The sequence below is a fragment of the Falco rusticolus genome, chromosome 4 (assembly GCF_015220075.1).
Source record: "Falco rusticolus isolate bFalRus1 chromosome 4, bFalRus1.pri, whole genome shotgun sequence".
Taxonomy (NCBI): Eukaryota; Metazoa; Chordata; class Aves; order Falconiformes; family Falconidae; genus Falco; species Falco rusticolus.
The window spans coordinates 10,802,527-10,828,652 of NC_051190.1; the positions used below are offsets into that span (position 1 = coordinate 10,802,527).

A 26,126-nucleotide genomic window follows, 5' to 3' on the forward strand; every position below is an offset into this window, starting at 1 on the left:
GACTTTCCTATTCCTGCTCCGCGGCGCAGTGCCCTATAGCTGTACCAGAGCGATTGCTTGCAAACCACCATGCTGAAATAAGGTGGATTTGAATAAAACCTCTGAGGAAAACACATCTCCAAGTTACATTCCCAGCTGTAGGGAGCAAGAGGCAGAGAGACGTTCGCCACTTCGCCCGGCAGAATGTGTGATGGCAGGATAACCTCTTCTGCTGGCATTCGACCTCGTGCCTCCCAGCAAAGTATTTACCACCCTCCAGCCGAGGGGCGTGTGATGTTTGCTTAAGCTCAGGCTGGTTTCACATTTTCGCAGTGATATGATAATTGCATTTAGATAGCCCTGTCTCTCTCTGCTGGGCTTTTCACAGGGCTCTCCTGGCCCCCAGCAGGGCTAATTTAAAAGCGGCTCCGCTCTCAATGACATGCCACAATGTTTTCAAAAAGAAACAACCAGCAGTGGCTCTCTGGAAAAATAACAAAGGGACCCAATTACAAGCAAATGTGTTGAAGGGTCCCAGGGCCGTCTGTGGGCAAATTAGGGCCAATTAAAGGTCAAAATGATTTAAGGTATAAGGAGGAGAGAGAGAAGGGAAACAATTGGTCAGATTCCTGTGCAGAATAAATGTCTGATGCTCAGTTTGAATATGTTTTAGCGCCCAAATGGTGGATAAACTTCAGAGTTGGGCTTATGTCTGATTTTTAAAGTGGGTAATTCATGCTTTGTGTTCCATCCATGCATGGGAAAGTGCTTGATGTGCTCACAGACAGCAGTCCACCTCCGATGAGCCCTGCTAGGACCTGGCACATGGCAGCCTGCATGACCTGTGCACAAGCTCGAGCCCTTGGGCAGCGGCAAGCCAACAAGTTTTATTGTCACCCATACGCTGTGTGGAGGGTGTGCTCTGGTTATCACTGCTGAGGCGCAGAAGGGTCTCCAAGTAATGCTCCAGGTCCCCAGCGGCCACGTCATGGCTGCAGCTTGGACCAGCACTTCTATCAGGTTCAGTCAACTCAACCCAAAGTTGAGCATTTTCTTTGAAGAGTCAGATGGCTCCCCAGGGGAAACAGCTACCTGCTGTGCTTGTGACAGCCCTGTCCCGTACCCCCACCTCCCCTCCTGCCGCACCACTGCGGCTCTGACCTCTGCCTGTACTGCCGTTGGCTCCGTGACCTGCTGGTATGTCACTGGCCAAGCTGGCCACGGTGGTTTTGGGCAGATGCACTGCTGAACCTTCATGTGCCTTTTGTGAGCACTTCACATGTGCCTTCCTGCAAAGGCAGCTTGAAATGCGGGAATGGACATAACCCTGAGGTCTGGAGGCTGAGGGGCAATGCTTGACCACATCGTTTTTCTGTTTTTCCAGCATTAGTAGGGGAGACTCTTAGAGCTGATGGTTTGAAAACTTTTAAACAGTTGTACTCAACTGAGGTTCACAACCCTCCTGTGTGAAACCATCGTCTCTCCTGCTACCCAGGCATCAAAGCAAAGCGAAAAGCAACTTTTCCCTGACCCAGTGGCAGAGCCTCCCTCACTAGGACATCCATTCCCATGCCTTCATAGAGGAGATCATCCTCACCCACCTGAAAAAGCTGAAATCTCATCTAGAAATGGTCCACCACATGAATCTGGAAATGGGCTAGGGACTTGACACTGCGTTTCCTTCCAGGATCAGTCCCTCCGCCTGCAGCCAGCACAAATACCCTAGAAATGCTGCAATGAATATGACATGATAAATACTTTCACCAGATCTATTTAAAACCAGAGAACATATTCTGCCTGCTGTTTTCTGTTGAATTTCAAATGAACATTATGGAGGAGATGGTTTTCTCATTCTCATTTTTATCCAGAAATGAAGTCTGGAGAAAATTTGAACTTCTGGTTGCTCCCCCACATCTCCTCTGGTTCATGGTGGAGATCCACACTGACAGGCAAGAGGTTAAACTGCAAAGCCAGGAGCGCTCTGCCTGCTGGAGGAGGGAGGGGTAGCTCAACCCTGGGTGCAGTGAAGTGGGCACCCTATGGTACAAAACCTCACAGGAAAGATTCAGGTCTCATTTCAGATTCCTCTGCCCATCACGGTCACTTTTAGTAACAGATAGAAATGTAAAGACATAAAGGTTTTTTTTATTTTTATTTTTTCTTCTCCCCCCCCCCCCCAAAAAAAAAAAAAAGCCATAGTAACCTGGATTTAGATTTCACACAGCCTTTGATTAAGAAGTGCTGAAATTCAGGGATAGACTCAGGGCAAAGAAGTCCTGACATAACATTTTGACTGGCCCATGCTGCTGGTTGGCTTTTTACAAGAAAACAAATAAAACCATTCAGGGAGAAAGAGCACCACAAATGCTTTTACCCAATTATTCATCATCCTGTGACATCTTCATCAACCCCTACCTGAACTGTTTGGAAACAGCTGATTATTGGTGACACATTTCCATGCAGACTTGCTTAAAGAAAACCACAAACAAACCTGAAATAATAATAATAATAAAAAAATCAGTTTAAACCCATCTTACAAATGGCTCTAAACCATCCAACCCTGTCCCATTTCATCCTGCCCCCTTCCTACCATCTCCAGCTGGAAAAAAAGACCATAAAGCAGTTTTGTGCAGTCACATGTAAATCCCCTGTCTCTGTTAAGGCGAGAGATTAGCCTGTTAACAAAGTTACCTTGTCACCTACCCTGCTTAATCCTTGCATTTCAAAGTGTAATTTCATTGAGCGCCTTGGAGCTGAAATCTGGTGTGTTATTTATTTATTTATGCAGTTTAATCGTTTCCTACTTTTTTTTTATTATTATTATTATTCACCTGAAGCTCAAAAGATTTGGTTTTGCCTTGCTGAAACCAGTGACTTTTGGAAAGGCAGCACCTCTGCCATTTGTATTAATTTTAATGCATTTATTTAACCCTTCAGGGGCTGGGGTAGTGTAAAGAGCCCCCCCCCCGCCCCCCTCCTCCCACACCTTTCCGAGACAACAGTCAGACAGTCTCCACACAGTGCCGTACGGCTGGTGGTGCAGCGGAGTATCCTGGCCATAAATCTGTCAATACAAAGAGAACAACACGCACACAAAAAATGTGGCTAAAACCAAGAAATGTAGCATAATTACAGGTTCATTATTGCAAACAAAAGCATCCCCCGATCCCACCCCTTTGGCAGGGACGGGAGCAATTCAAACAGGCTCATTATGTAGTTACCTAGCCAGGGTCAGAGCCTCCTGAATAGCTGCTGTGGCTCTGCTTATTATCTGGCCCTGGATGCTGGGAATGTGCCTATTTGAGCCACGGAGGTGCAGGAGCGCTGGGAGCAGGGAGGCTCCAGGTCTGCTCTCCCCTCCCTTCCTACCTATTGTTATCTCCATCCTCAGAAGATCTGCCTTTGTACTTGCTTTAAAGCGTGTTTACCCATGGTGAAAGGTGCAGACTTGAAAGCCTCAGAGTCTGAAGTCTTGTGCTTATCTGCCCAGTGGGTACAGCATGAAAAGAGGAGACTGGGTGCAGCAGCAGGCATGGGAAGAAGGACAATGGTTTCGTCTCCGTTGCTCACACCATTTCCCCTCCAAAACTGCCTGCCACAAGGCTGGGTGCTGGCTGCTTGAGGCACAGAGCTCCCACAAAAACCACCTTTCTGCTGGGAAGCAACTTGCACCTAACCTGGGCTGGAAAAATCAAAACTTCCCAACCATCCTGACTTTTCCAGAAGTTTGAGGGAATGCACAACACACTTAAAAGTGGCATGCTGCTTTGTGTCAGCAGGCAAAACTTATGCCCCAGGCATCTCTTCCAACCTTGTGCAAGCCCATCCTCTGTCCCACCCCTCCTTCCCCGCACCCGGCTGCTGACAGATGCACGAGCAGCCCAGGGATGCAGCCGGTGCTTTTTGGATGTTTCCAGCCTTGGCTCCTTTTCTCACTGGGCCGGGAAGCAGTGTGAAGTCCCCTTAGACACCACGTGCCCCTTCCAGAGCCACAGCTTCCCTCTCCGGTGGCTGAAGAATTGAGGAACTCCAAACGGCACCACCGAATATTCAGGGAACCTGACAGCCCCCTTCCCCTCCGCCTGCAGCAGCGGTGAGCACCACTAGCGCGCCCACGCCGAGCCTGCCTCCATCTATAACCCAAATGTCAAAACATTTCCTCTTGCAGCCCCGTTCGGCTCATGGTAGCCCTGATCCTGGGTCCTAGTCATGCTGCTTTTGGGGTCTGCCTCACCAAGCCATTACTGTCACCGCCCCACTGTGCGCAGATAAGAATAGGCTGCTTCTTCTGACTCATTTAGCTAAAACAATGGAGCCACCAGAAGCCAAATTAATCCCTAGTGACTTCAGCAGAGTTACACCAGTCTAAATTTGGTCCCAAGTGTACAATTAGCACAGAGGAAAGTGCAGTGTCATGACAGTCTCTTGGCTTTCCCTCCAGGCTCCCTTCACCAGGCTCGCCCTCTCTGCCGAGCAGCTGGGTGCTCCCTCTCGTTCACCTTGTTGCTCATGTCTTGCTCTTTCTGGGTGCCAGGAAGGACATGCTGCAAGTGGAGAAGGTAACTCATCACCAGCAGTTTTTGCCTGCGAAGAGGCAGATTCTGTTTCCCTTGGTGGGTAGGAAGAAAAAGCTGGTCCTCCTCACCCTGGGTTTGCAAGGAAATTAAACCCATTCCCTGTGAAGAAGTGCCTGCAGGCATCCCTCCAGTGCTGGGCACCCTCATGATGCCTTCAGCTGGCTGAAAACCTCTCTTAGGTCTAGTGTCCAGTCCTCTTTATGGGCATGCAACAGGCCTTTAAACTCAGCCCTCAGAAACATCAGCAGCAGCATCAGTTTTGCAGAAACTAGATTCCCTCTACTAACAGCTAAGCCACGACACTACAATTTTTCCACATATTTGTATTTCAAACACTGAGAAAATGTGTCAGAAATCATACAGGGATTTTCTTCGGTGTCTCTTGGTCAACCCCAGGCACTCTGGGAAGGGGAGGCATTGCCCATCTGCTCCCACAGCCACACAGATGTGCCATGCCCAAAAAATAGAAGGGGCAGAAATAAATTTTAAAAAGGGAAAAAAAAAAAAAAAAAAAAAGACAGCTAACCAAGACCTTTTCGAACTCCAGAAACACTTCCTCAAAAAAATGGTTTTGTGTGTCAGGCATGAGCAGAGCCTGGATCACAGAGCTACTTCCACTCACCGCTCTGCAGCAAGGTGCAGGCAAAGCCGTGCCAGCAGCAGCCCGATGTAGGATCGTGGCTTTGCTCTAACTCTGAGAAAACTCCTGCTAACCTCAGAGGGTGCGTGTGTGTGTGTCAGAAAATAAAAAAATAAAGCAATGAAAAAGCATCAAATAATTTAAGAAAAAAAGAAAAGGGGAACAAAGAGTGGAGTGTGGGACTGGAGAAGGCCTGTGCTTGGTGCCTCCCTCCCTGTGTCCCCCTGCCCCCTCTGGCTCCACTACCCAGAGCCTTTTCAAACATACAGACTTCTCATTCCTTTGACAATTCTTCAAAGGCTCCAGGATTCGAGGGAACTTCCTGTTTCATCGCAAAACCTTGCTTTCTTTTCCTTTTCCAGACTATTAAACCCCACGCCAATGAAGCGGTGTTTGCTGCATGTCCGATGACCCTGCCTGCTGCGTGACATTAAAGTTACGCTGCTCAAGGTGTTTTGGTCCTTACATCCCCATTCTGACCCCCGAGTTTACTGCAGAACAAAGTCTTGTTAAGCTCAACGCTGGAAAATATATTTCCTTCCTCACATGCCCATAGTGGTTGTTTCAGCCTTGCATGGGGTTGCGTGTATTATTTTGTTATTGTAGGGTTGCTGATGACAACTGGTCTGCACACACTGCTTTGTTATTGTAGGGTTGCTTTAAAATCCTAGGCTCCTGGTCTTAGCTTCATTTATTTATTTTAGGAAAAGGTAGTTTTTAAGGGTTGAAAAATAAACATGTTTAAAGACATACCAAGACACGACGAAGAGATGATGCGGAGAGGAAATCCTGTCAAATCTGGGGCCTCGCCTGCCTGAGCTGTGCCCCTTGAGCGTGGCCACGTCTTCATCTCCTGCTCTCCTGTGGCTGCTGTGACCCGTGGCCTCCCAGCAGCAATGACCGACTTTTGATACTCGTCATTTTTGCAGCGCGTAGTAATGTCACTGTGAAAACAGCACAGCAGTAACAATTCTCAAAGGCTTCAGTTACTGTAAAAACCTGCACCAGACATGGGGTTTAAAAGTTCGGTTAAAGGGAGAGGTGGAAGGAGAAGAAAAGAGGGAGGGGAGGAGAGGAGGGAAGTGCTGACTGGAATGGTAGTATGTGCTGATGGCTCTTGGTGTGGCAGGCAGGCAGCACCCCCAGTGCTGCCAGGGAGCACCTGGAAGGGCTATAGGAACCCTCTTCTCTGGCTGCTGATGGGTGACCGAGCATCAGAAAGGACTTTGGAAATCACAAAAATTCATCCCAACACCCAAAGCCCCTACAGCATCCCCAGATTCTTCAAAATTTGCTCAATTAGGACCAGTGGCAGAGTCCAGTCCCTAACACACCTCAAGGGCAGAGCACAGCAGCTGTGGTGCACAGGCCCAGACCCTCACTTTGACCCAGTGTCATGTGTGGGGCTTGTTTTCCTCATCCACTAAAGGAAGGGGAAAATAGATGACTTTGGGCAATACTGGGAAGGAGCAGAGACATACGACAACGTACCCTTCCCAGCAGAGCATCCATGGCTCTGTTGTGAAAGGGGAGACTGAGAAGACAATGAAACTAAGGGAAGAGACTCCTGTCAAGCTAAATAATTAAGTCCCAGGGTACATAATTGATGCGCTCTTGATGTGGACCCTAAATCATTTACAAGGCTGGTGCGTAACCCGACGTGGGCAGCTCTGGCATTACAACAGCAAGGGACGAGCATCTCCTGCAGCAGTGTGAATTGAGTGGGGCACCTCTGACGTGGCTCACACTGCCCGGGGACACCCCTATGGAGGCTTGGCTGAGTCAGGGTCCTCCTCTTGCCTGCTCCCACCCTTCCTCAGTTGCTGTAAGTGGGTTGCTTGCCACCAAGCCATCCCACTTGCCTGGCGCTATGCTTTGGTAGACAAGAGTAGCTCCACCAACCCACAAAAGAAGTTCACATGGCAGGACAGGGAGGTATGAGAGGGAGATGCTGCTGTTTCTTTGCTGAGATGTTTCAGCCAACTTCAACTGAGCCCAGCCTCAACTGAATCCTAAACATCAGCATGGACTACCCAGCACCAATCTGTAACACACCCATAGGTTTTTCCCCACCATCAGAGTGTCAAACTGGGGCTTGCCATGCACATGCTCTGCTGAATACAGGCATTCCTGGCCAGCGCTGCTTGGAACAGCTTTTTCGAACCACTTCTCCCCCTGCAGCTATGCTGATCTGTGCCCCTAACCTGGAGAGATGGAGCAATCAGTACACAAATGAACCGCTGGAAAAAACGAGGCCACTGGGAATGGGACTGAGCTGTGGAGGTGGTCCCCAGGGGTTTGCTGTCTGGGCCGAGGCGAGGCAGAAGACGCAGACCCTGCAGCAGCTGACTGCACTATTCCGTAAGAAAGACATCAATCTCAAGGGCTTTTTCCACTGTCAGTTATCCACAATGCTCTTTCCTGCCCCATCAGTTGCAGAGTCAAATGGCACCACGCATCCCTATTCTGGTCTTTTTTCTTTTCTTTTTCCTTTCTCTTGGTCTTTTTACACTCCATCATCAAGAAAAGCTGTTTCTGCCCTTCTCATGCCTTCCTGTGACCCTAGCACCTGTCTCACAGGAGGACCAAACATGCCACAAATCTGCTGGGCATCACCAGCTGCCTGGCCTGGTGACAAGGCATCCTGAGCATGTAGCAGGAGCACAACCCAGGGCTGTCTGCTGTCGCACAAACTGGCCTGGAGATCGGTGTGCTGGCTCCACGCCAAAAAATATCACTGTTCCTCCTAGCTGTCCCCCACTCCCAGTGTTTTGACAGTCAGCTTGACGGGCTGAGTGTGTTAGCAGAGTCACGCAGAGCCCCTGCCGGCTCCCCTCCACCCTGTGCCCACCCCAGGCATGCGCCGTCTGCCTGACACTGCCTACAAACTCTATTAGCTTTGTAATTAAAAACAGCTGTAATCTGATCAGGTGGAGATCACGGTTACAAAATGAAGGAAGCCATTAGCAGGAAATGTTGTGGTTCAGGCAGACATCAAATCAGTTTAAAGAGATTGGATTTCATTGTTTTTATACAGTTACTCCATTACTATAATGCACTAGGTCCATTTAACCGGCTGGCTCGGAGGAGTGCTCATAAGGCAGTAGTGACATCTATTTGAAATGAACGGCATAAACGGCAAACTCTGAGGAGATAGCAGTGAATTTACACCCCTCGGTCTGCAGTGAATATTAATGCACCGTGAGCTGCTGGAGCGGGGTGTTGTTGAGGGTCTGGTTTTCTCTCCTCTTTTTCAAGGCCCCCCATCAGCGTTGCTGGTGCCTCTGCGGGGCTGGGAGAGCCTCCCCAGCAGGGATCGGATCCAAGGACCTTTCCTCTTCCCCCCCAGCCACAAACCAAACCATGGGTCCAGTTTCTCAGTAGTGAGGTGGAGTGAGAACTGAAACCACAGCAGCCACATCGCTTCGCTTCCTCCTGGCCTCTCTGCCCCTGTGTAAACACCAGCCAGCCAAGACAAAAGCTGGAGAGTAAAGTATTTAGGTTCTCACAAGAGATGTTGCCGTTTTCCTGTTTCAAACCCCCTACAAAAAAAGGGGGAAGCGACCTGTGTTTGAAAGCATCACTGTGACCCAAGTGCTCACAGCCCAGTGAGGTGTGTGGTGTGACCCGAAAGTGTTGCCATCAGGAGGGGCTCTTTGCAAAAGCTGCTGGCTCCTGCTGTTAATTCAGTCCTGCCCTGAAGCCTATAGCCAAGGTACAGCTTTGGTACCTGTAGAAAAACTTACACCAAGAGGCACGTGATGGCCCCTGACTTCTCCAAGGCTGATGGTGGTTGCTAGAGGAATGAGAAGGGTAGAGGGTGGATGTTTGCACAGTATTTTGGGGTTTGGACAACACCAGTGCAGACAGAGCTGGCAAGATGATCTGGACCATCTTGCTGCAAAAAAGCCCAGCCAGAAGCAATGTAAGGGCTGCGCTCCCCTGGTTGCAGCCTGGCCTCGGTGTCCGAGCTCTCCATGCTCTGAGTGTAGACTGGGCAATTGGTACCTGCAATTTCTCTCTCCAAAAAAGCCACCTATGGTACCACGTGGGTTTATTTACCTGCCCTCTGCCTTGCAACATCCTTCCAGCAGGAAAATGGGCAGGGGGGCTTCACGAAGCAGCTGGCAAAGGGCTCTAAGACAAGGAGGGTGTGTAAGGACAAGCAAACACGATGAGAACTGGCTGCGAGGAGGGGAAATACAACTGTCCCGTGGTCCTGCCTGAGCAGTAAAAGGACTCTCCAGGCGATACAGAATACAAACGCTCCCCTCCCCCTCCCCGTCCAAATCTCCTAACTGGAGAAAGAGATAAAAAGGGGCCTGCAGACAAATGCTCAGGCTGCCTCCTACCCACCGCGCTGATCTGAGCACGTGGAGCCCCTGCTCCAGTCAAAACCCTCTTGGTTATTGCTAAGTCCCTCTTGGCTAGAAAATGGCTCTGTCATCCTCATACTAATCCAGTTCCCATACAGCCAGGCAACCTTCTTCCTTCCTTGCCACCGCTTATGCCCTCCGTCTCCTGTCCTCCCCCTCTCCCTTTTCACCCCAAACTGTATCAAATGCATCAAAGCCCGAGTAAATTATGTTCCCTTTGACCTGCTGGCAGCAAGTTCAGCCACAGTACATTAAAAGAGCAGAGGCTGAGGTTTCATGGTCAGCGAAGGCAGAGGTGGAGGAGGAACTGCAGACCTCGTTGCTGCATTGCTTTTGCCTTTGGAAGCGACATTTTCAGCCAAGTTCAGTGGCAGTCAAGGCTGAGGTTTGGGGCTCAGCCTATATGGGAAAGCGGGGGGCAGTTGCGAAGCTGAATTTCTGAGCAGCCTGGGAAGCTGCCCACCTGCCCCAGCCAGGCGGTCTGATCCAGTATGGTGGTTGCCATCACTCCCATCGTCTCTGGAGATGATGGGCTGGACAGAGGTTGTGGGGGCCTATGTGAGGTGGCAAGGGCAGGAGGAGCGAAAGAGCTGGGTTGGCTGAATCTCTGCAAACACTTGTGTGGGTGCAAGCTCCTTGCTTGCTGGCATCCACAGCCCACACCAGGCTGAGCACAGCCTCCCAAAATGCTCCCCACCCTGACCGGTTTCCCCAGGCACAGTCTGTGCTTTGGAGTTCATTACGCTACGTGCACAATCTAGGCAACTTCACATGGTTTTGGGTTTGATTGAAAATGATGTCCATACCTTTACTGATGATGGCTGCGTGGGCTGTGGCTTGCTGCAGAGAGGAGACTTGGAGCTGGTGAGGACCAGCTGGTTATGGAGATTCGCTGGGGGAACATTGTGGGCTCGAGCTGGAAAAGACCACCAGTGTTCCCAGTTTCCTGTGGGTTGTCCCTGATGTGTCTGATGTCGTGATGCAGAGGGTGCACAGCATCAGTGCAGGTCTTGGTGCTGGCAGCCTCAGCAGCCCATGCACAGGGACCCATGTCGAGAAAGGGACTGACACTGGAGAAAAACACCTGCAGCATCTCTGGCTCTTACACATTGGCTCCAAACAGGATGATGGGCCTAAACTGATGGTAAACCACCCTGTTGTTCTTAGAGAAACAGAGGTGTACAGGGACTGGCTGTCTTCTCACAGCACTGAGGCAGATCATGCTCTTGCGTCTTGGCTTGCAAGGCTGTTTCTGCTGCAGCTCCGGGTGTCATGCGGAGTTCGGAGCACCCTCTGAAATCACTTTGATGGCCATACCAATCCCCAAAGAGGCGGCATTGAATCTGGAGCCTGTGAAGCCATTGCCAGCAAAATAAATATTCGGGAATATTTTTAGCCTGCTCTTGTTCAGAGAGAATTTCTTTGTGTCCTTCTGAGGAGCTCGCTGGATCTTTCATCGGTTTGTTTCTCTCATTAGCCGGCATAAGCTTTGTTCTTATTTAATAAAGATTAGGATCTGCTGCCTCCAGCCCTCTCTTTTTGCTCCTCCGTCAGGCTCATGGGGGCTCAGGCTGCAGTGACATGTTTGATGTTGGGCCTTGGAAGTTGAAATACGGGACAGAAGTTAGCCAGGGTCTTGCATTCGCTTCCCCAAAAAGCCCCGTCCCGCATTGCTTAGCAGAGAGGAGCCCCACAGGGAGAGAAGGGAAGGGGATGGGGCAGAGTGACTGGAAACTGCTGCTTGGCTTGTCCAGACGTTTCCAGGCTCAGCTGGCTTGAAGCATTGCAAAGGTCTTGGTCTGAGCCATCAACAGACAACGTGGGGGGAAAACCGGGAGATGGCTGATGCAGGCAGGCATAGCCTGTGCCCGAGCCTAATAAAATAGGTGTGCCATAAATGTGGAAATGGCTTCTTCCAGCTTTGGAGGTCAAGGAGATCTCCCATCCCCTTATATATCACTGGATTCTCCTAGTTAGCCAAAAAATAAAACAACTTTTTCTTTCTTGAGCTGAGTCATTCCTCAGAAAGGAATGGTTTTAAAACAACAACAGGTATGAACTAGAATGAATTTTATAAACTCCCAGAAGGCGGCAGTGGGTCTTCTGAGCTTTGAAAGTCTGGTCTTTGCTCTGGTAAGAGCATCACTGCATCGAGCCGGGACAGAGGCTGCTGTGTGCCATGCTGAACACTGTGGGTGCAGGGCCTGGTGCCACATCCCTGGGATGGGTATGGTGAGGGGCCAAGGGGGGCTGAGTTGTGCCTGAGATGAAGGCAGGACCTGTGTCACAACTCAAGCTCCTTTCTGTCACTTCCCACTTATTCTCTCCCCTGCCCGCTGTGTGGACCAGCCAGGTCATTGCTCTGCACCTCGATTTAGCCACGCCTGGAGCAAGAGTATATTTACCTTGTAAGAAATGCTGTGGGCATTTGCCTGTGGTAATATACATAAATAGGTCTCTACAGATCGAGTGCTATTAACATTGCTATGTGTTAATGCACTTCTTTCTCAGAGAATTTTATATAAAACCCCCTATCTTTAAACACTCTTGCTAAGAAGGCTCCCATTTCTAGCAGGGGAGCCTATTTTGCATATGTGTAACTTTGAAGGGGATGAATAACTTCATGGCCAATAACATTTATAGCTTTGCCTTGCACAGGGAGATAAGGGCAGAGGAACGCAGGGCTCCAGGGCAGGAGCTGTTTGCCGAGAGGGGCCGGGAAGGAATCCAGTCCCCACCCTGCCAGAGCCTTACCTGCGCCCAGGTGCACGCCGGCCTCAGCGCCCATCCCGCCAGCCGAGCACCAGCCGCTGCGTAAGGCTGGATACCAAACCTCCTAGCTCACTCCGGCATAGCTGGAAGGGGAGGAGGAAGGGGGGACAGGGGAGGAACAGCAGGGAAGGCAAATTTTAGAAATACTTTTTGAACAGTCACAGTTGTAAATGAACTCACCCTCACCATGTTTGTGTCACTTGTGTTTGCTGCCTGGGGCTATGTGAGAGCACAAGTTTTCCTGGCACGATTGCTCTTGGAAAATCAGCTTCCAACCCATATATGATAGCATTCATGGAAACCACAATTCTAATTTACATGCACTGATTTCCCTGCCAGAAACTGCTGCCATCCAACCCAGGGATAAAAATGCTGCCCTGTGACTTCCCTGCCCAATCACGACCAACCAATGCACTTCAAAACTCAAATATTTTCCAGGGAATGTTTACAAGCCACAGTTAAAAAAAGAAAATCTTCCCCAAATTCATGTGGTCGCTCAGCATCATGACTGCATTCAGGGAGGTTTCCTTATAGGTATTTCCCAAGCCAGATATCTACCCTCACAAAGAAAAAAAAAAAACAAACGCCTGAAAACTAAGTCTTCCAGATACATGATTTCTTAAATATTCTTCATTCAAAATTTCTCCCTTGTTTTCTCTTTCTTTACGCCATGCTATAGAGATGTACTCACAGGCCACCAACGCACAGGGAAGAACCTGGCCCTTCAAAACCCCTTCTGCCCTGGCTGAAACAAGGGAGATGTTCTCCTTCCTCTCCTTGTGCTGAGCTCAGCCCAGGAACCTGCTTCCTCCGCTCCAGCCGCTGCCGTGCTTGGTGCAATGGAGCAAAGGTTGGGGAGGTGGAGAGAAAGCCCTTAATAAAGATAAAATCTATTTCTAATGGCTATAAAAACCAAACCCAAATTCCCAGTTACTTCAACGTGAGCTGTGGAGATGGGGTAATGGAGAATGGAGTTATTTATTAATAGAAGGGCATTTCAATAGAGATTGGAGGAGGCGATATGGACCAAATGGAGGCATTTACAGAAATAACGCTCAGGAGGTTTTACCCAGCTTGGCCAGGTGTCTCGACACCGTGTCCTGAGGATGGTTGTCTCCCATTCCCTGAAAAGGGTGTTTTTGGGGACCTGGATGATCACACAGCTCTGGCATCAGCCAACCCATTTCCCCCAGACCTGGCTCTCATTTCCACCTGGAAGTAGAACCAGAAGAACAAGCGCAGAGCGGGGTCCTGTTCTTGCTGGATATTTTGGGAAGCAGTGTGATGCTGATACAACACCCCCCAGCTCAGACCCTCCTGCCCTGCATCCAGCCTAGAGCAGAAGGGAGCAGCAGACCCCTCCAGCACGCTCCTGGCCATCACTCCCTGGCCGTGGTTTTAAACCTCCAAGGCCAGGAGCCTTAAAAATGGCGTGAGACTCCTCTCCAATTTCTACCACTGCCTCTCGCAAATGCAAAATTTGCTTCCCTAAATTCCTCGCTGATTCTTTCTTAACACACACCTCTGCCCTCGCTTGGCAAGCAAACAGTGCCGAAATTCCCACCTGCCTCCCTTGCAGCCCCTTCTGGAGGGGCTCATTAGCCATGCAAATAAAAAATGCTTCGAGAGCCCGGCAGCCAAATCCCCCCCTGCACCAGCAAGGAATGACAATTCATGGGGGTCTTCAGGGAGCTGGGACAGAGGGAGGGAGGAACGCAGCACAGCGTGGCTGCGTGTGGCAATCAAGCTTTCCCACCGCCACCCGTCCCTGGGGAGCATCCCCGCTCCTCTTGTGCAGAAGCAGCAGCGTCTCTCCCTCCACCTTGTTAATCCCCTTTCGCTGTGCTCCTGCGCTCGGCTCCCCACCCCGACCCCCCCGGGAGCCCTGGGAAAGCAGTGCCTGGTCCTCACTGCCCCTTCTCCCCTCTGCCTCGCTGCAAAGCGGTGCGGGGAGGGGAGGGAGGAGAAGGGGAAATGTGCGTTTCCTTAATTGATTTTGGTGAAAAAGACAGGCAGCCGCCGCACTGTCAAATTAATTAGTTCCAGAGCTATTTGCAGTTATAAGCCATGTAAAATTAGTGGTCATTGCATTTTTGGTGCTAGGGAGAGGCAGGGGGAAAGAAGGTTTTGTAAGCTTTTTTTTGCTCTTGGAGTCTTCCTTAAAAGCACAGAAGAAAATAAGAGAAAAGGCCCCTGGCTGCCAGCGCTGCCCCCAGGGCTGGCTCCTGGTCCTGCCACAGCGCAGGGGATGGGGGTGAAATGGCTGCTGTGGCCCCTCTGACATTATCTGTCCCGCACTGAACAAAGCGGGTGCTTTGCTGCGGGCTGGGATCTCCCCTCCTGGCAAGGGCTGGCTGGGTCCTCGGTGTCACCCTGCTGCCAGCCCCACGGACGCATGGTGGCCACACCAGCTCCTGCATCCCTGCCGAGGTGTGAAGCTGGGCAGCCAGGTGCACCAAGTATTGCTTCTGGAGATGCTTGGCCCCTTTTGTCCCCTCTTGCCCTCCCTCCTCGGAGAGCCAAAGCAGGCTGAAGGCTGGAGGAGAGGCTTTGAAAGCCCCGGGTGCAGCTGGCGGGGCTCAGATCCCCCATTAGATGGGAACGCCTGCTGCAACCTGATAACACGGCAGCATCTGATGGGGAGGCTCCAGCAGCACTCCCCACGTCGAGTAGCGCCTATTGTTTCAGGAGATATTACCCCGCACACATGCTTACATCTGGATATCGATAAGCGTGCCTGTTTATGCATAAACAGAGTACAACATGCAGCCACATACCTCTGCATTCCTCCTCCCTTCCCTCCTTTCCCTTCCCGCCCCCCCTCCCCTTATTCCCTTTATCTCCTTTTAATCTGGTCTTGCCTGTTAAACGTTATCTCTACTCCACATTCAGAACCAAGTCCCGGGAAAGGGCAGTTATGGTGGGTCACACAAACACGGTGCTGAGGAATGGCAAACATTTCAGGTGAATTTGCAAAGTTTTGCAGGGTTTGGGTGGAGGGAAGCAAGGGAAGATGGTTCCATCAGACCAGAACGCTGCCAAATAGACTTCAGCCAGGATAGGAAAACGCAGCATGGTTTGGCCCGCGTATGCAGTGTGTTCCTGAGTCTGCTCAGGCAGGACCGTGCCTCTAGGCAGGGACCCCAAGCCTTGCCTGCCCAGCCGTGCATGCGTGAACCTGCACGCGCAGCCCTACGTTCACACGTGCTCTTGTGACGTTAATGACACATTTACTGCAAGTCCGATCGAAAAACAAACCAGCAAGAATGTGGGTTTTACAGTAATTAAAAATGATTTCAAAAATATAACCTCCTTTCTTGTTGCTCATTTGGTAAAAGGTCTCCAAAATGAGCAAATGCCAGCTGTACATCCAATGCGACCCTCAGCACCTATACTGCTCCAAAGGACTAGTGCTGCACAGCCACCTCTGAGCCAAAACACTGCTGAAACTGCCTTGTCAAGGCTTGGACCTTGGGAGAGGGGAAACCTCGAGCGTGCCATCTAGGAGGCCTGAGCCACTTTTTTCAGAGAAATTTGGCAGGAGCTCGGGGACTTGGTTTTGTTGGGAGAGGCTGGTGTGGATTTTTGCAAGTGCTGCCATCGTCCCCTGTGCTGGACCCCAAAAACAAACCCTGGCACCCCAGGGAGCGCTCGGCGCTGACTCACGCATCCCTTCGCAGCTGGGGCCTGTGCACAGGGGGCTGCAGGGCTCTGTCTTCTGAAAAGCAGGTTGGGGCTTACCCGGCACCAGCCAGAGCACAGCCTGCCCCAAGCGCTGACCCCTGCGTGCTTGCGCAAGGACAGGGAGCTACAAGGTCTATGGCAACCACCTGCCAAGCCCATCCATTCCATGCGTATTGCATGCTGGTCCACTTGACTGAGGAGAAGGGCATTCCATGGCATCTTCTGGTGTCCCCCCAGGATTTGTCCCCAGCTGCCCCTACTCAGACAGTGTCATAAGCTCTGCTCCTAGCAGGACAGTAGGTTGGCACTGGGTGCTGCATTCCCCTGTTGGCTTCAGTTAGGGTTCCCAGACCAAAACCTACATCCTTGGCATGGGATGGACCAATCCTAAGAGTAGGCTAGTTTCACCTCTCCATCTTTCAGGAAAAGAGGAAAAAGCACATGATGCCAAAGATGCTTACATCTAACCCATTTACTTAAGGAACTTTTTACTGGACAAACTCAGTGACAGCCATGACCCAAATGTAGAAACCTCATCATAACTCACCCCAGAAACTGCCCGGCATGTTAACCACTCCTCTGAAAAGCTTTCGTCAGCCTTCTGCTCACAGGGGCCATCCAGCTCCAGGGTGGGGGACACAAGCAGGGTAACAGCAAAACCTGGGGAGGGACTTGTACATTAGTCAAAAGCTCCATCATTCCCACTCTGGCAGTCTCCACCACAGCTCAGAGACAATGCTGCTTCCACTGACTGTGTGTGACCAGTTCACCCAGGCAGTTCAAGCTGCCTGCACACAGGAACATGTGTAAGACCATAAAGCTCCTTTGCAAGCCCCAAGCGACGACACTTGGAGCCCAGGTAAACAAAGATAGCTCGCCAGCTAGGGGGGACTGTCCCTCCTCCTGGAGAATGCAACATCATCTTCAAGACCTCTACCTGCTCTGTTGCTGCAGATAGATATGGGCAAATACTACTCCAGCACTACCACTGCTTTCTGGGCTGAAGCAGTGGCAAGGAATCCATGTCTGTACATAAACAGCAAAACCAGCGTGCACAGAAAGGATGGCATCCCTGGGCAGTATGGTTTTGTGTTTCTGACCGTCTGTGCACACACACACACATGCATCTTCTCAGGAGCCAGGGCAGGGCAGAAGGGCTCTTTGGAGAGTTGGGTTTGAGCAACAGGGGCATGGGCAACTCATGAATCCAAGGCAGCACGGCTGCACTGCGCACACGCTTTCTGAAATGGGGCTGTATACTGAATTTATGAGCTCTTAAGTCATAACATTTACAATTTATATTGTCCAGTCTTTTAATCTCAGCAATAAACTCAGACCAAACCTTTGCCAAGGCAGTGTGGAAACTTCACTCTTCCTGGCAGCCCCACATACAAGGTGCCCATAGGCAGGACCAGGACATTCGTCCTGGTGGCTTCAATGTGGGGTCTTCCTCAGTTCCTCACTCCCAGAAAAGTAATTTGTAATTCATCAGTCCCCCACCTGCTACCTTGATTGCCCAGCCATGCCCCTTCTTGGATGTAGGTATAACACACTAGCAAATACTAGGGACAATCACTTACAGTGGTCCCTACAATCCCTCCTACCTTCCAGAGCAAGATGCTGCTTCTTTTAATCAGAGGGGTTCGGTCTACATGCACATCACCAGGACCCTCACCTAAGTTTTGTACCACTTAGACTCCCCCCTTCCTCAGCAAACCAGCCCCACCAGTGCTTTTTTACCCATCTAGAGTTGCTTTACTTCAGAGGTCCACATGAGAAGAACCATCTCCAGGTTTTCCTGCTGGGGCAGTGGCTCTCAACAGGAACCGATCTCCAAAGTGGGCACCTCCTTTGCAAACTGAGCCCTAAAACTGAGATGAAGTTAGCACTGATAAACCTACTAATAGAGGCAGGCCTCCCTGTTTGGATGAACCCCATGCTTTCAGAAGAGGGTGGCATCATTTCTGCAGAATGCTTGAGTGGCCTCAAATAACACACTGAACTGTCAGGCACAAACCCAAGCGATGGCGTGAGCCAGCACTGGAATAATGAGAAGCTGATCTACAGCTTTTCCCCTCTGGTTTATTAAATGAATGTTCCACATACCACTTCCCACTGACTGGAGACAGAGAGAAAATCCCAGGACAGTAACTCATCATCCTTTCTTCCCCTGAGAAGATTCAAGGCTGTGGCTATGTATGGATGTTGTGAAGTGATAAAGTTGCTGCAGCTTCATGAGTTACCACGCATCAGCTGAACCGTGCCATCTGACCGCATGCGTGCTGCCGGCTCCCTGCAACTGGGTGGTAAAACATGTTCGCTCACGATGGGGCTGGAGCAGGTACACTGTCGGCAGGCTCCAGATAAGCACGCTCGCTGATAAGCAGTGCCTCATTAAGCCCCAGGACTCAACGGCTTGCAATGCAATCCTTGGCCCAGAAGTCCCTCCTCTTTTCAAGTTGTAGCCCTCAGTCATGGAACTGGCAACGGGAAACCACTCTGGGAAAGTGGTCAATATTGAATTAATTCCTGCACATAGCACGGAGAGGAAGGATGGTCAGGGACTGTGCGAAAAAGGAGGAATAGTAGAAGGACCGGCCAACTGTGTTGCTGACTACAACCTCAGCATCGCCATGCCTGGAGGAGGATAGCGCAGATGGAGATGACCCAGGCAATGAAATCAAAGTGCCCTGAATTCTGCTGGAGTCAGAGTCCATGGACGCAAGTTACAGCACCATTTGGGCTTTCCAAGACTGGGCATAGGGCATGATCTAACATAAAAAAAAAAAATATTAGGCCCACCCTTGACTCCACTAAGTAGGATCAGGCCTCCTCTTTGGCTTCTTACCTCAAAAAAGAGCGGTTTCATGGCGTTCTTGCCCCTCACCACCACCTAGAAGCTGGTTGTCTTCTTGTCTGAACCTCGGTTTAGACTCAAACCCCAGCCTGAGGCTCAGAAAAGCTGGATGCAGGCTTAGGAATCTGGGTCCTCCTTCAGCAATGTCTCCCAGCCTCTGGGGGTCCCTCCCAGCCAGCCCTCCCCAGAGCCACCCCATCTCCCAAGTCTCAGCTAACCTCCATGCTGAGCCCAACACACGGGATCAATGCATGGGACACACTGACCCTCCCTCCTGCCCGTGGAGGCAGGGATCCATGTCAGTTAAGCCTTCTCTGCTCAACATTCACAGCTGCAACAACAGCAGGCAAACTCCTGACATCCCAAAACTAAACACCAGGCACCTATCACCCCCACCACCACCACCACCACCCCCCGGCAGCTGCCTCTGGTCCACCCAGAGGTTCTTGGGGTGGCACCCACACCCATTTGGGACGGCTTCTCCTTATCATGATGCTTTTATATTTTGGGAGGTAAGGAGGCATTCTTTGGGGCAAATTTTCTGTTTAGTTTTCAACCTTCTTATGAAGTCAGGCAGATGCTCCCCCAGCAGGAGGTCAGCCCAAAGCGCCCATCCCCTGAGAGCGAGTGCAGTGTCCCCTCCGATGGGGCTGCCTCAGGGGGAGGAAGCCGATGACAGTTTGACTGGTGGAGTGAAGCGCAACCCATGTTTGTTTAGATAGCCAAAGGACTTGGAACAAATGTCTCCAGCTTATATTGGTTTAGATAAAAGGACCCTGGCCTTGTCACAGGATCTACAGGGCTGGTGAGAAACCACTCGTGTAGACTCCCTCTGCCCTCAGACCTTTTTAAAACAGAAGAAAGAAAAAAAAATCCCCAACAGCAATAATAATAATTATTTAGGTTGGAAAAGGCCTTGAAGATCATCGCGTCCAACCACAAACCTAACGCTACCAAGCCCACCACTAACCGTATCCCTAAGTGCCACGTCTACACCTCTTTTAAATACCTCCAGGAATGGGTAACTCAACCACTTCCCTGGGCAACCTGTTCCAATGCTTGATAACTCTTTCAGTGAAGAAAGTTTTCCTAATATCCAATATAATAATAACAACAACAATAATAATAATAAAAATTATTAATAATAATATAAAGTTGTCACAACTTGGAGATGCTCACTCCTTTCTGGACCAGGGTGCATTGGGGAGCCAAAAGCAAGGTCAGGGATTGGGGCTGCAAGCTTGGGGTCACCTGTGGTCATGGTGACCAAAAGCTCGGGGCATTTTGCTACTTCGTATTCCATGTTTTGCTTCCCATCCTGACCTGGCTGACAACCCCTGCCCTTGCAGACCTGATGCCTGGCTGGAAGGGAAGAGCAGGCTGGACATGGTGGTGCCTGAAGTGGGGGACTGGGGGGAACAGGGACTGCCGCATCCGCATCCATCTGGCATACTGAAGCAGTGAATGAAGGAAAAGGAAGGAGGGGGTGGGTAGAAGAGAAAATCCCAAAGATCCTCGGATAATAAGCACCATTAAGGTTAGTCTGTCTCATGATTGTTTCTTATTAAAAAGAGACTGTACTTTATCTGTGCAGGATATGCTGTTTGGATGAGGGAATTAGCAGAGTGACTGCCTCCATATCATCTAATTAGCAAAAATGTTGATAAGCAGATACAATCACATATGATTAGGATCCTTTTAAAAAGCTACTCCATTAATTAAATAGACAGAAAGGCCGCCTCCAGCCCTCGCGTGCCACTGATTAGAATACAAATATTTACACTAATCTCACCTCCATCAGCCATGGGACACTTTTGAGTATTTTTAGTGACATCAGATTACTATTGATTTTCATCCCCAATGTCAGACCATTTTGTTAGTATCTGAAAGTGCTGCCTTCAGTTTCGGATGCTTTAAATCATGTTAAGGGTTTATCTTAATGACGCTGCTGATAACCAGTGTTCAGGTCACTCGTACTTTCTCTTCAAAGAACACAGTCTGGGCTGGTTTTTATTGTTTGTACTTGAGATTTAAGATACGAAAAACATTTCTCATTTCAAAGCCTTGGTTTCTAGGGATGGGACTGCCAGGCTAGTTTGGGTCTAGTTACTTGATGTGTGCATGTCTCTCTCACTTCCCTTTCTCCCTGCCTCTCCTCGACCCTTTCTTTTTTTCTTGAAACCCTTTTGGCTCACAGCAGTGGCCTTTCTTGAATGGCTGCTAATCTCTGACGCCTGCTGCAGGCAGCAGACAGACAGGCAGTGAGCGTCCTCCATTTGGGGATGACAGGAGCAAAACACTCCCTACTTTTCAGATGGGTAGGACACACTAAATCCAAGACAGATAATCCAGTGCGCCAGCCAGCCTGAGATGGGCTTTCATCATCAAAAGCAAGTACGGGAGGAGATGCTTTGCAAAGCGACAGCACAGGGCAGAGCCACCTCCTTCCTTCCATGCACAGCCCTACTCCCTGCTGTAGATAAGTGGCCTGGCACCCTCCAACAGGCTTTTCTGATGTCCTGTTTTCCCTTCTGGGTGACAGAGAGTAGGAAGAGCAATTGGTCTTGAAATTTTTGCTAAGCATCTGAAAATGGACGGTGCTGACAGTGGCTAGGAGCTGATGGCACCTTTCACGGGCTTGTGGGTGGTAAGCTTGGATATCCTCAAGTCCAATGCACAATCCTAAAAAACACTAGCCCAAGTAAATGAGCCCCCTTGGTGAAGATTTCAAGCAAGGCACTACCGTGTGAGTGAGCCATGAAGCCCCTCAGTGCCGAAGAGCACTTTGGGATGCACTGGGAGGGTGACGAGCCCTCTGAGTTCAAACGGGCAGCAGAAGCTTGCTGTTGGGTCCAGATGAACTTTTGCCATTGCTACAGTACAAACAACACCCAGCAGAAAAATAATTCACGTGGCACAACCACCCTGTAGTTAAGAAGACCTCCTCTGTGCAAAAAGAAGAAAAGCAAAGATCTCCCCAGAAAGGTGAACCCACGGGACCAAGAGGTCCTTTGCACCCCCTTCATCTCCAGCCTCCAGACCAGTGCCGTGGTGCCTTACAGTAACTTTTATTGCAGGAGCATGCCAAGTACCTCCATACTACTGACCCATCGCTGACCAGTGAGAAAACCAGCAAAACAAAGCCCTTCCCCAACACGTCAGCTCAATTGCCTTTCATCCTTCCTCTGTCACATCGCTTTCTACGGGCTGACGTGGCAGCCCCTTGGCTTCTGGGCCCCACACGTACGATGTAGGTTAGGACAGCAGTCAGCTCGTATGCTGTGCATATGGTCTTTGGTCTGGCCAGCTCTTGACTCCTTCCCATAATGTGGGATAATGGAGATGAGGGCAGTGATCTGCAACACACGCTGCTATTAGTAGGTGTTTACGATGCTGTGTAACACACAGATGAGTTCTCCTTGCCGGCACTTCCTTGGAGACCTCCTTCATGCAATGGTTCTCTGTAAGGATATTGCATTTCCAAACAGGAATTGCAAATCCAGGGAACAGAAACAGATGCAGGATAGCCCCAAACTATCGTCTAAGTTCAACTCCTAAAGCTGAACTTGTCTGTATGTAGTTCATGGGGCATCCCTATTGCACATGCATACAACTTGGGACAGATTATCAAAACAAGCATGTGGAAAAGAGGCTAAGGCAGCTAATGAGCTTCATTCTGGGCATTTAATTTGGTACCAACATGAGAGCTAAGCTCTTCTGGAAGTGTTAGGTTTGGCTATAAATTCAAAAGAGATCATGATGGTCATCTGATCACGATTTTAGGAAAAAGGCCCACCCTGGGTTTGAAAATGGCCACATGAGGAGGTTCTAATGATTCATTACCTTCATAATGAAGGACGTGCAATGTATTTTGAGTTTAAATTTGGCCAATGCCACCTTCCAACTGCTTTGTCTGGGAGCCTGGAGATCCCTGTGCCACTGAATTGCTGTTCCCATGCAGGTTCTTACAGACTATGATGAAGCTGGCATTGAACTTCCTCTTAATACCAAGATACCTTCCCCGACTACCTCATTCCAGAACATATTTTCCAAACTTTAACCGTATTTTACGACTCTTCCCTGAGCCTGTTCCAATTTGTCAATGCTCTCCACAAACTGTGGGTAGCCAAGCTGCAAACAGCTTTCCTATAGCTGTTCCTATAGGGTATTATGCCCCAACAGAGAAATATGACCTCCCTATACCACACTTCCGTGGACTGCACATGAAACCACAGAGAGCATCTGAGAATCCCATTTTTGGGCAGGTACAGGCAAAAAAGTAATCTGACAAAGTCATATGTAACATTAGCACTACACCAGCTCACAATCTCACCCACCGTTTGTGAGCAAACAGTGGCCAAGCAGCACTCTGGGGCCTCACGATGCAAAAGGATGGAGCAGATCAAGGGATGAAGTGAACATCTACTCATGCCTCAGGAGCGCAGCCACAGCAGGTGTCCAGGAGTCCCTGCATACTGGTCATCCCTGGGCTTCACATCCTTGGTGGGAGAGAGGTACCAGGCATCTTCCAAACAGCACCACCTTTCCTTTGCAATGGTGGATTATTACAAAGTCCTTGGACTGCAAAAAAGTGCCTCACAGGATGATGTTAAGAAATCCTACCACAAACTGGCACTGAAATGGCATCCTGATAAGAATCCCAGCAACAGGGAAGAAGCTGAAAAGAAATTCAAAGCAGTTGGTGAGGCATACAAGGTTTTGCCTGACCCTCAGAAATGATTGCTCTATGACAGGTCTGTTAAAAAGAGCAGATCCCACAGAGAAAGAAGTGCCACAGCGGGTCATGAAAGTTCCTTTGATTCCCCCTATGTATTCCATGACTTCAAGGAGATCTTTAGAGGGATGGATCCCTTTGTACATGTTTTCTGGGACCCCTTCGGCAACATCAGAAACAATGGCGAGAACTGGCACAGGACAATTGGAAGAGGAAGAAGCTCCAGCCTGTTTTCTGACTTTATGGAGTCATTTATGCCACGGAATTTGTTCAGCCCCAGCAAGCAGCCCACCTCCTCCTTTGCTGAGGGCACAGCTGGGCTGCACTGTGTCAGATCAGCGTTAACTATTACTGAAGCGATCAATGGCAAGAGGATCACCATCGGGAAAATCATTGAGAACAGGCAGGAGAGAATAGGTATGGAAGAAGACGGCCAGATGAGGTCTGTGACAATAAATGGGAGAGACCACCTGAAGATATAATGTACCCCAGAACAAGCATGAAGTGCAAGCTGTGGGACATGCTCTCATAGCTCAATGGACAGGATCTACTACAAGCAGTATTAATAAATGCTAAGTCCATGACGCAGCCAATGCAGACTTCTCAGTGGTTGGGAACAAATACTTTACAGCTAAAGATATGGAGTTGCATTAAACTGAGGAGTGGGACCCTAGTAACTCTGTGCAAGTGATAGATAGTGCTTGTTCACTAAATAGGTATAGTAGATATATGTGAAAGCAACCTTGCCAGTTTGCCAAAGAGGTCAAGTTGATTAATATAGCAAGAGGAGACAGGCTGGTTGATGGGCAGGTAAGAGAGCTCTGTGACAAGCTATAGGTCCTCTTTCCACTCCTTGAAATGCCAGTCTTGAAGTCTACTAGCTGGAAGAATAAAGACTTGCATGTCCCTCATACACATCCCTGAGGCTGAGTGAAGAATATCCTACCTTTGGTGCATCAGAAGATGCATATTCATTGAAAAGGGGTTTTGTACACAGGCAAGAAGGTGGGGGAGGTTCAGTGGGTCATGCAGAGCCTAGAGGAGAGGGACTGGCATAGGAAAAAACAAAGGAAAGAAGAAAATGTCATTCCCCAAGCTGTAGAAGAAAATGGGGGCTTTCTTGAGAATGCTGGCAAAATTATGACCAGAGACCCTGATGGAAGCACTGCGTAGCTTGGGGGCTGAAAGTGAGCTGGGAGAAGGTGAATATGGCTCTTGGTCTGGGACAACCTATGGTCCCTTTCTGCTTGGAGTCGTTTAAACAAAAAGAGCTAAATTCAAACCATGAGCAAACAGATTCCAGGGGGCTGAGTTTAACTCCCTCTTTGTGCAAAGCTGGATGCGGGGACTTAGATGGTGCTTTACCATCCTTATTGTCTTGCTCACAGCTGTAAGAGCTGGTTCACAATGCATTTCTTGCACAGCCAGCCAGCATGCTGCTTTCGTCCTCCAGTGAGCTAAGGAACACGCTCCCCACATTTCCACCCTCCCCTGTGCTAACATGAACTGCTGAGCCTTGTTTCTTGCTTGGCCAGATCACCTTAGGCATTTAAAATCTTACACGTCTCCTATTTTCGGTCCCACGCTACATCCCCTTGAGTTTCCCAGCTTGCCCTGCTCACTGATGTCTCCCTGGAGACTGGAACTAGCTTTCAGGGACGTTTTCACTCTAATCCAGATTGCAATTGCTGCCTGCGTTTGGGCAGGTCTTTGCATCTGTTTCCTCTGCTGTAAAATGGGAATAACAGACTCCCAAGCTTTGAAGGAGACTGCGAGGTAATGGTACTAGTAAAGGACTCCAAATACTAAGCAGTAAGTTGAATTAGCCAGAATACTGCATGCATTAATTGAAACCTTTTACTTTTGAAAAGAAAAATGCAGCTTAAATCACTTTCCTTAGCAACTGATAACCATGTCCAGCTTGGAAAAACAGACCAAAACTGTATTTACTACGTTAAGGACTGTTAAGTCCCTCTCCCAGTAAGAAAAAGGCACAGTACTGGGGGGCAAGTAGAAATCTTAAGTGCATGCTGAGTTCATGGAGGGAGGCCAGTGGTGATGGGAACAGGGAAAACCTCAGTGTGGGGACAAACTGTGTCTGCTGCTCCTCCAGTTTGGGACCATCAGCAGTCCTGCAAGCATTGGGACTCCAAGGATTGTGAAGATTTAAGGGACTTGGTACAGAAAGATTATTTTGGTGAGAGCAAACACAAGTAAATATTGCTACTGATACTCTCTCTGTGGACACCATGTTCAACTGAGATGGCTTCTTGAATTTACCTTATGCTACTTCAGAGGAAGTCCAAGGTAAAAAAAAAAACAACCCAACAACAACAACAAACCAAACTGCACATTTTGGATCGGAAACTGACATGGTCTTTGATCAAAATAACATGTTTTGAAATCTGGACCAGAGTTGAATTCCCAGCTTCTCAACATTTTCATCTTGCTAGAGCTAAAACTTTGCTTCAGTATCATCTCTAATGGGATATTTTTATGTATGCAC

At 49.5% G+C, this 26,126-nt stretch overlaps 1 protein-coding gene and 2 long non-coding RNA genes across 3 annotated transcripts; 1 reads left to right on the forward strand and 2 right to left on the reverse strand.

The window, feature by feature from the left end:
* Positions 1 to 2,965: 2,965 nt before the first annotated feature.
* LOC119147591 lies at positions 2,966 to 11,158 on the reverse strand. Its single transcript, XR_005104088.1, has 3 exons — positions 10,379 to 11,158; positions 5,950 to 6,140; positions 2,966 to 3,043 (listed from the first exon to the last, which is right to left on the reverse strand). It is a non-coding gene; the product is annotated as an uncharacterized LOC119147591 (long non-coding RNA).
* A 1,188-nt stretch (positions 11,159 to 12,346) lies between these two features.
* LOC119146140 lies at positions 12,347 to 18,253 on the reverse strand. Its single transcript, XR_005103646.1, has 4 exons — positions 18,135 to 18,253; positions 17,769 to 17,899; positions 16,576 to 16,688; positions 12,347 to 12,427 (listed from the first exon to the last, which is right to left on the reverse strand). It is a non-coding gene; the product is annotated as an uncharacterized LOC119146140 (long non-coding RNA).
* Positions 18,254 to 23,439: 5,186 nt separating this feature from the next.
* On the forward strand, positions 23,440 to 24,102 carry DNAJB8 (DnaJ heat shock protein family (Hsp40) member B8). Its single transcript, XM_037387231.1, is given in 1 exon segment — positions 23,440 to 24,102. A coding segment is annotated over 1 exon segment (663 nt).
* Positions 24,103 to 26,126: the final 2,024 nt, after the last annotated feature.